General features: G+C 49.5%; 1 protein-coding gene across 2 annotated transcripts; it reads right to left on the reverse strand.

Moving 5' to 3' along the window:
- Window positions 1-727: 727 nt before the first annotated feature.
- On the reverse strand, window positions 728-9,282 carry AMHR2 (anti-Mullerian hormone receptor type 2). Of its 2 annotated transcripts, none has more exons than XM_053554398.1 (11): window positions 9,183-9,282; window positions 8,700-8,882; window positions 8,281-8,472; window positions 7,946-8,023; window positions 7,632-7,744; window positions 7,286-7,516; window positions 3,279-3,393; window positions 2,523-2,695; window positions 2,191-2,338; window positions 1,870-2,002; window positions 728-964 (listed from the first exon to the last, which is right to left on the reverse strand). In XM_053554398.1, the coding sequence occupies exons 1-11, from the start codon at window positions 9,229-9,231 to the stop codon at window positions 949-951; spliced, it is 1,431 nt and encodes a 476-aa protein (XP_053410373.1). In that variant the 5' UTR covers window positions 9,232-9,282; the 3' UTR covers window positions 728-948. The 2 variants fall into 2 exon arrangements, with proteins under 2 accessions (XP_053410373.1, XP_053410372.1); XM_053554397.1 differs by having other exon boundaries at window positions 785-964; window positions 1,870-2,006; window positions 9,183-9,231.
- Window positions 9,283-10,120: the final 838 nt, after the last annotated feature.

Raw genomic sequence — 10,120 nt, forward strand, 5'->3', positions numbered from 1 at the left:
GCTCAGTCAACACCCAACCCAAGTGTCCTATGTTCTGTGAAACTTTCTTTCTCAAGCCTCTGCTGTTACCTCCAGGACACTGTATGGGATGCCACCCATGAGAGTTACAGGTCTATGAGCACCTTCAGGACAGTGATTTCATTGTGTTCACACTTCCTTCCCCAGTACCCAGCATGAGATCTCACCACTTAAGAATGAATGTTGGTAGAGGAAAAGGAAAAGATGACAGAAAAGAGGGGCCCAGAATCACAGGAAAGGAGGAATGCCCAAGGACATGAGTCAGGAAGGCTGACTTTATTTTCTTTCCTGTGCACACCTATCCCTGGTTACCAGTCAGAACTGCTGTGGACTCGATCCCCACAGAAAGATCCAAGGATTCAGCAGTTGAGAAAGGCACTGGTGAGGTAGACCAGGCAGGTATACAGTCACCATACTTATGCTCAAATGCACTTAGATGACACATAAACTGCATATTTACACATGAAAAGGGTTCAGCCAGGTTGAGCAAGAGCCTTGCTGAACAGTTTGGTTTTTTTTGGAGACAGTCTCACTTTGATGCCCTTGGTAGAGGGCCGTGGTATCATAGCTCACAGCCAGCTCAAACTCTTGGGCTCAAGTGATCCTCTTCCCTCAGCCTCCTGAGTAGCTGGGACTACAGGCACTCATCACAATGCTCGGCTATTTTCAGAGATGGTCTCGTTCTGGCTTAGGCTAGGGTTTGCTGAATGTTGAAGTGGCGTGCACTCAACTAAGGCCCACGGGCAAGGATGGCAGGAGCAGGAGGTTAAGTACAGTCTTCTGGGCAGAGAGGTGGGCAGCTGTGTGGAGAGCCCTCTGGGAGGAAGGGGACCTCCCGAGGGCAGGCCAGGGCAGCCAGGCGCTGCTGTACACACTCAGCTGTCAACCGTGCTTCTGGGTCTGCATCCCAACAGTCCTCTAGGAGATCTCTCAGCCCACCAGGGTCCTGGGGGGAATGACCGGGAAATAGGTTTGAACCCAGAATCTCGAGAGGTCCTAGGGTTAAAAGGCATCTTCGACGTCTATCACTCTCCTATTTTCAACACTCTACTTCAGATCCCTCCTGAAGGCTCAATCCCTTTCCCCCACTGAAATCCAGCTCTCTGAGTCTGTTCTCTAGGAGACAGGCTCTCTGGGGACCTTGCATACAGTCTACCTCTTTCTCTAAGGAGCTAATTTGGGTTGACAGCTTAACATGGTAATGGGAAATTACTCTTCTTCCCCTCAGGTAGCTGGAGTCTTCTGTAAGCAATACCTGGCTTCTGTTCTCTAACCTGACAGACACTTGGACAGTGGAATTTTCTGACCAGGTAGCATCACAATGGGAAATCTGTTAGGAAATTATTTGACCAGATCCCTGAACTTTCACTGTGAGGCTACTGCTTTAACTTTTCATACCAAGAACTGTCTTGTATTGGATCACAGCAGAAACAGGGATGTGGAAGATGGAATTTGGAGTTATCAGATTGGATTTTGGGCTCCACTTTGGGGAGGCACCATTTTGAAGACAAAGCTCAGGGTAGGAGCAAATCCAGGGAAGGCCTCCTAGAGAAGAGGACTGAAGAATAGGACTAACTGATAGTGAAGAGGAGAGAGACAAACTGGGCATGGCTAAGCAGGAGGAAAGTGTGTATCTCCAGTGAATGAAGTAGGCTATGTGAGACCTAGTATGGAGAACAGTGCACTGAGGGCCAGAGAAAGTTCCCCCTTTTCTAGCTCAACATGAACCAAGGAGTGGTGAAAGATGACAGAAGAGAGAAGTAAATGGCCTGACCCTGGCAGGGAAGTCCTTGATGTCCATGCCCAGACCCCAGTCTCCAGGTCCCCAGCCCATCAGCCTCAAACTCTTACTGTGACAAAGCAGCACCAGGTAGATGGGATGTAGGGACGCCTCCTCTCCTCCACTGCCAAGGCCCATAGCTCACAGGTGGTGGGGGTGCTGCCAAGTTCTGCCTCATAGGCCAGTTGGAAGGGTGGTGGTCTGCTGTCTGGGGAAACACATACAGGACAGGTGTCAGCCCTGGGGGTACTTCTCTTGTAGAGAGGCCAAATCCAGGGAGGGCCTCCTAGAGAAGAGGACAGGCAGAATTCTGGGGACAAGGTCAGGTGGTGAGTGAGTCAAGAATAGGTGAGTAGGGTACCAGGGGAGAGCATTGTTCCATCTGTCCTTACCAGGCCTCAAATCGGGACAGCGGCTCAGGATCTCCCATAGGAGGAGAGCCAGAGAGTAAATATCAGCTCGCCGGAGGGCTGTGCCCCAGTCCTGTAGGTCCAGGGTCTTGTCCAAGAGCTCTGGTGCCATGTACCTCTGGGTGCCAGCCTGAAGAGCAAGTTGTGAGGGCCCAAGAATAATCTCTGTGGCAGCCCTCATTGCACTGGTCCATGCAGCATCCCCCCAACTACAGATTTAGCAATGTCTCACATGCCATAGGCACTTCTGCACTGTTGCCACCATTAGCAGCACCAACACCATCCTGGGCCTCACCCTTATCCAGCGTATTTACCTCCATGATAGCAGCTGGGCCTTGCAGTTGAGTAGGGGCCCAGGTAGAGGGCTGAGTGAGGCCAGGGAGCACCAAGGCAAGACCCAGGTCTCCAATGGCACATGACCCATCTTCCCGCATGAGCACATTCTGGCTGCTCAGATCTCGGTGGGCAATACCTGGTTTATATTGACCTGTAGGGGAAGCCAAGGTTGAAGAGATATGGAACTTCTTCCTCTCTCTATTTCTTTTCTTTCTTTTTTCTTTTTTTTTTTTTTTTGTTGTTGTTTTTGAGACAGTCTCACTCTTGCCCTGGAGAAGAGTGCTGTGGCATCATAGCTCACAGCAACCTCAGACCCTTGGGCTTGAGCAATCCTCTTGCCTCAGCCTCACAAGTAGCTGGTATTACAGGCACCTGTCACAAAACCTGGCTAGTTTTTCTATTCTTAGTATAGATGCTCTTGCTCAGGCTGGTCTTGAACTCCTGAGCTCTAACAATCTTCCCACCTCCACCTCCCAGAGTGCTAGGATTACAGGCGTGAGCCACTGTTCCCAGGCTTTTTCTTCTCTCTTTTTTCTTATTTTAATCATTAATTTATTTTTCTTCTTTGGCTGCAACAGCTGTTGTGACGGATGGCAGCAGATGGTGTAATGGGTTGCGGGGCTGGGGCTTCCTCTCTCTTTTGACCCAATCCTTTTCCTCCAAACTAAGGGACAATCAGAAACACAGCAGTGTGGCTACTGACTCTCCTGGCTTCCTGCACCCATCTCACCCACCATCCTGCCAGCGCTCCTCATGGAGAAATGCCAGGCCCTGGGCCAGAGACAGTGCCATCCGCAGGGAACTCCCCCAGTCATTTGTGTGCTGGGTCAAGTAGTGGCATAGGGAGCCCTGGGGAAAAGCAAAGAAAAGAGAGTGGTACACAAAGTTGGAAGTGGCTGATCCATCTCAAGGAGCAGAGATCAATTGACAGGCTTCTCCTTGCATCTCCCCAGCAAACAGACACACTGACAGATCCAGGAGAAGACAAACAGGCAGTGGAAGAGGGAGACTTACATCAGCCAGACTGACATAAAGAATAGTAAGTCTAGGTCAAATACACTGAGTATTTTCTATGGTCCAGGTCCTGTACATGTAGCTTCCTGTAATCCTCGTGACAACCCTAAGAGACAGGTACTCCCTATCATCCTTATTTTAAAGATGAGGAACCCAAGTTTACTCTAGTAAATTTGCTTGAAGTTAATTGGTGAGAGAGAATTTTGGAGTTTGACTCCAAGCAGTCTGACTCAAGGGTCACTTACTATTATATTCACCTTATCCTGACTCTAAAGACTTGGGGCAGAAATAGAAACAGGAGGCAGGGCAAGCTACTCAAGGACCCCTCTCATGAACCACCTCACCTGAGGTGTCAGGCTTGTGTAGACATGGATGGGTCAAGCCAGCGGATAGCAGAGCAGCAGGTAGTGAGCAAATGGAAACTGGAGGAAAAGAAGCAACAGAGTGCCTCATTCAACAGATATTATTGAGTACCTACAACTGTGCTCAGACACGAAGATGGCTCAGGGACAGATAAGAGAAAATGAACAACATATAAATATAGATTGCAGTTAACCTCATGATAGGAAAATGAACCAAGTGCCACGGGGCATAAAGCAAGAATGACTAACTCTGCCCCGGGAAGTCAGAGAAAGTTTTTTGGTGTTGTTGCGACAGTCTCACTCTGTTGCCCTGGGTAGAGGGCCATAGTGTCATTGCTTACCGCAAGCATGAACTCTTGGGCTTAGGTGATCTCTTGCCTCAGCTTCCCGAATAGTTGAGACTACAGGCATGTGCCACCACACCCAGCTAGTTTTTCTAGCTAGCTAGGAAAATAGCTAGTTTTTCTTTTTTCTTTTCTTTTCTTTCCTTTTTTTTTTTTTTTTGTTTTGAGACAGAGCCTCAAGCTGTTGCCTTGGCTAGAGTCCTATGACATCACAGCTCACAGCAACCTCCAACTCCTGGGCTCAAGCGATTCTCCTGCCTCTGCCTCCCAAGTAGCTGGGACTATAGGCACCCACCACAATGCCTGGCTATTTTTCAGTTGCAGCCGTCATTGTTGTTTGGCAGGCCAGGCTGGATTCGAACCCGCCAGCTCAGGTGTGTGTGGCTGGCTCCTTAGCCACTTGAGCTACAGGCACCAAGCCTCCTTTTTCATTTTTAGACAGAGTCTCACTATGTCGCCCTCAGTAGAGTGTCGCGGCATCACAGCTCACAGCAACCTCAAACTCTTGGGCTTAGTGATTCTCTTGCCTCAGCTTCCCAAGTAGCTGGGACTACAGGCACCCACCACAACACCCGGCTATTTTTGTTCTTGTTGTTGCAGTTGTCATTGTTGTCTAGCAGGCCCAGGCCAAGTTTGAACCTGCCAGCCTCAGTGTATGTGGCTGGTGTCCTAACCACTGAGCTATGGGCACTGAGCCCCAGCTAGTTTTCTATATTTATTTTATTTTTTATTTCTTGAGATAGAGTCTCACTTTGTCGCCCTCAGTAGAGTGCTGGGTTGTCATAGCTCACAGCAACCTTAAACTCTTAGACTCAAGCAATTCTCTTGCCTCAGCCTCTCATGTAGTTGGGATTACAGGTGCCAACACAACGCCGGACTATTTTTAGAGATGGGGGTCTCCCTCTGGTTCAGGCTGGTCTTGAACCTGTGAGTTCAGGCAATCCACCCGCCTCGGCCTTCCACAGTGCTAAGATTACAGGCATCAGCCACCATGCCCAGCCAAAGTCAGAAAAAGTTAAACAAAAACAGTGATCGTTCAGCTAATCCAGGAGCTACATGGGTAAAGTGGGAACTTCCCAGAAGTCAAGATTTCAGAGGTGGAGGAGCTGTAGGTGCTAATAAAGTTCAAGGAGGGGACACTGCATTTGGGCACTGAAAGAAGTTGAAGAGGTTCAACTGCATACAGAGAGGTGAAGGAGTGAGATGTGGGGAGCTCTCCTGAATGGACAAAGTCCTGATGTAGGATGAACTGGAGGCCACAGACACAATGACGAAGAGCCAGCCTCCAGAGTCACATGGATCCTGGACAAATAACTTTCCTTTTCTGAGCCTATGTGGATAATTCCTACCTCGTAGTGTGTTTGTGGTTTTGTTTTGTTTTTTTCTGGAATTCTAAAATCTTTCCTGATATCTGTGAAGGTTAAGTATGAAAATGTGTTTAAAGTGCCTTGTATAATCCTAGCACTTTGGGAGGCCAAGGTGGGTGGATTGCCTGAGTTCAGGAATTCAAGACCAGCCGAAGCACACGAGAGAGACCCCTGTCTCTAAAAAATACTGGGTGGGCTTCGCGCCTGTAGCTGAGGGGTTCGAATCCAGCCTGGGCCTGGCAAACAACAATGACAACTACAACCAAAAAATACCTGGACACTGTGGCAGGCGCCTGTAGTCCCAGGTACTTGGGAGGCTGAGGCAAGAGAATCGCTTAAGCCCAAGAGTTGGAGGTTGCTGTGAGCTGTGACACTATGGTGCTCTACCTAGGGTGACATAGTGAAACTCTGTCTAAAAAAAAAAAAAGGTAGCTAGGTGTTGTGGTGGGCGCCTGTAGTCCCAACTACTTGGGAGACTAAGGCAAGAGAATTGCTTAAGCCCAGGAGTTTGAGGTTGCTGTGAGCTATGATGACATGGTACTCTACTGAGGGTAACAAAGTGAGACTCTGTCTCAAAAATAAAAAAATAAATATTTAAATAAATATAAAATAAAGTGCATGAAGTAGAAAGAAAATGGTATAGAAACCAAAAAAAGTCCCCAATCTTTAGCAGGCCCATAAAGCCCAGTGTGATTTGGCCTCTGCCAACCTCCTTCTCTTCCTTATCATCCATGGGTCTTCTTCTCAAGTCACATCTTATTATTCTCTTATGGTACTATGGACCCTCTCTTTTAGTACTGAGCACGCTTGACATTTGACACTTGTTTTTGTGTTTACTTGATCCATTTCTGTCTTCCCCGTTGGTCTATAAAATCTGTAAAAAGCCAGGACTGTTTTTCTAAGCATCTAGCAAAGTGCCTGACATATGGTTCATAAATATATTCATAAATGAACATATGAATGAGTTTGGAGGGTTAAGCCTGAGGGTATTTCCAAGTCTATATTGCTTAGGTAATAAACAAGAATAAAAATTTCTGGGTGGCACCTGTGGCTCAAAGGAGTAGGGCACCGGCCCCATATACCAGAGGTGGTGGGTTCAAACCCAGCCCAGGCCAAAAAAAAAAAAAAAAAAAGAATAAAAATTTATCTTTTTTGAGATAGAGTCTCGCTTTGTCACCCTGAGTAGAGTGCAGTGGCATCAGCAAACTCAGTGCAATGGAAACCTCAAACTCCTGAGCTCAAGGGATCCTCCTGCCTCAGCCTCTAGAGCAGTTACAGCAGGTGTGTACTATGATGCCCAGCTAATTTTTCTTTTCTTTTTTTTTTTTTTTGCAGTTTCTGGCCAGGGCTGGGTTTGAACCCGCCACCTCCAGCATGTGGGGCCAAGGCCTTACTCCTTTGAGCCACAGGCGCCACCTAGTTTTTCTGTTTTAAGTAGAGATGGGGTCTTGCTTTTGCTCAGGCTGTTCTCAAACTCCTGAGCTTAAGCTAGCCTTCCACCTCAGCCTCCCATAGTGCTAGGATTACAGGCACGAGCCATTGTGCCTGGCCAAAAAATTGTTTTTAACATTTTAGAGAAGAGTAAATCTAAAGCAGAAGCCCCCAACCCTATACATATACGCAGGCATACACACATACATTCCTTGCTCCTCACCTTGGGGTGTAGTTCCAGTACCAGCAGGGGTCCTGAAAGCAAGGGGCTAGGGCCTCCACGGCTGGCAGTGATAAAGCGGACAATGTGGTCATGCCGAAGGCCTGGCAGCTCGTACAATGCTCTCTCAGCTCGAAACTGGGCCACAGCCCTTGCAGGGAAGGCCTTGATGGCTACCAGCTCACCTCGCAGCTGCCCGGCCCACACCACTGTGTGACCTCCTTCCTGGATAACCTGGTGGGGACACTATGCTGGGTCCGGGCTTCTGAGATACACAAGGAACAGGCTTCCTCCCCAGCACAACCTCCAGGAGTCCCCAGAGGAACCAGTCTCTCCCTCCCTGGGGCACCTGAGAGAAACACAGCTCGGGCAGCTCGGGCAGCTCCTCACTCCAGTCTCTGCCTGAGTCTGGCTCTGGCTCTGGCCCACCTTGCACTGTGCAGGCCTTTCGCTGTAGCAGAACTGAGACAGAGAAGAGCCTAGGGTCTAGGTGTACACGCATGGGGACAGGGAAGGGGACTTTGTGAGAAGAGGGCTTTGTAAGAGGGTAATGGGAGTCAGTTTATAGAGATCCAGGACCATGGAGTCAGGGGTGCCTGGAGAGGGTTCAGAGCTTTGGACAATGTCTTAGAGTCACAAGGGAGGGATGGGGCAGATTAGTACCCAAGATGATGCTGCCTAGCAACAGCAACAGGAGAAGGAACAGTCCCAGCAGCACCAGTGCTATCCAGATGGACTCACCTGGACATCAAGGCAAGAACACAGGCTGATGAACCCTGCCCCAAACCTGCTCTCTGTTGTTCAGAGAGTTTGCTTCTCAACCCACCCCCACCCTGGTCAAGAGCCCCCTTATCTTCTAGTCACCAGGGCAACTAACTTCCCAAGGCCAAGAGGAGGGAAGTTTGGGGTGGGGGTAGGGTGAGAAGTGGCCTTGGTTCTACCTCTCATCCTAACCTGGGCCCCAGCCCCCGCTGGGCTCAGCACACCCGGGTAGCTACCTGGGGAGGCCTGGGGACCCTGGGCACCAGGAGTCCCAGGGCTCCCTAGAGGAGGCAGATGGCTATAATTGGCATTGCAGAAGTCGGTGCCACAGGAGCAAGTGAAGAGAGTGGAGCCGGGGCTGGGGTGGGCTCTGGGGGTTGGGTCACAATGGAGGGCCTCACAGCCTGGCTCATCACTGTCTCGGCATCCTGATGTGGTGGGATTAGGGGAAGAGGAGAGAAAGGGAGAGTTGGAGAGAGAGTACAGTGGGTTCTGAGAACAGAGAGGATAAATCCCTTCTCTATCCCATTTCCACCTCGCATGGGCTTTTCTTCCCCTCCAACACATTCCATTCCCCCCTCTTGACTGCACCCACTTCCCGGCATGTGTGTGCCGCCCACCCTAGCTGTCACCTGCCATATACTTTGCCATTCACCTTGCATCTCCACCTGTGCCTGGTCTTGGGTCAGGTTCCAGATCCCAAAGCAGCAGTGGCTGTAGAGGCAGCGGATAACCCTGGGGTGCCCTGGTCCTGTACCTAGCAGTTCTCCCAGCATCTTTGTGCTTCCCCGCACTCCGGGGGCCTCAAAGAACACACAGGTCCGCCTGTTTGGAGGTGCTGAGGCCCAGGGTAGGGAAAGGGAAGGATTCATGATAGGAGTGAATGCAAAGGCAAAACAGTGGCCAGAAGAATAGACAAAATACGTTTCAGTTCCCAGCATCAGTATGAGAAAGCTATAGGAGGAAACAGGATCAGCAGAGGCCTACATGACCCCCCCCATGAGGACAGCGGTTCTACCCTTCACCTTTAACCGCCCAGCTCACTCACCTCTCTGCCAAAGGAATTACTGTTGCTTCGGGTGCGCCTTTCCCTCATCGGGTGGATGGAAAGACTCTGCCTCTCCTTGTAGATACTTACCTTGCACAGCTGTGGGAAGTAATGCCCAAAGTCCCAGAGACCCCAGCATCCTGCTGAAGGATGGCAGCAGGAGAAGAGCATGAGCCAGCACAGCTGTCCCTGGCCAGGGCTTTCTTCAGATACAGGGCATCATGGGGCTTCCCATCCTTCAGTCCCCAACTCCGCCTCCCTCATCCTATCCCAGTCTCTGTGGGGGAGAAGGCTGCTGTGGGGGAGAGGGAGGTGTGGGGAAAGCAGGGAAAGAAAGGGAGGAGCAGAGAACCAATCTTATATCCTCCTCTATTCAGCCACCTCCTCTTTTCCTGGATAGTGGGAGGAGGGGGTGGAGGCCCAGCTGAAAAGCCAGTGATACCTAACTTCAAATCTCTGCCCTTTGCTGCCCTTGGAAGGTGATGGACTCTGTCAGCCCTTGTTAGGCTGGAAACCAAATGCTTAGAGTCATTCAGCTTTGCCCAAAATCTTTTCTAATCTATACCATGGGTGCCAAAAAAAAATGTATACACATTTAAAATTATATTATGTATATATTACTTTTTGAAGTTGAATTGAGTTACAGTAGCAATATGTAGTATGTTCACTCAAAAGATAGCATTAGGCAGGGTGTGGTGGCTCACACCTGTAATCCTAGCACTCTGGGAGGCAAATGTGGGAGGATCCCTTGAGCTCAGGAGTTTGAGACCAGTGTGAGCAAGAATAAGACTTCATCTGTACTAAAAATAGAAAAAGTAGCTGGGTATGGTGGCATGTCCCTGTAGTCCCAGCTGCTCGGGAGGCTGAGGCAGAAGGATCTCTTGATCCCAGGAGTTCAAGCAATGATCACACCACTGCTCTTTAGCCAGGAAAAGAAAGAGAGACTCAGTTTAAAAAAAAGAAAATCACAGTGATTCACACATGGCACAGATCACCATTATTCTGAGGGTAATAAACATTGAGCAACT

This window comes from Nycticebus coucang, chromosome 12, assembly GCF_027406575.1.
Source record: "Nycticebus coucang isolate mNycCou1 chromosome 12, mNycCou1.pri, whole genome shotgun sequence".
In the NCBI taxonomy this organism is placed as follows: Eukaryota; Metazoa; Chordata; class Mammalia; order Primates; family Lorisidae; genus Nycticebus; species Nycticebus coucang.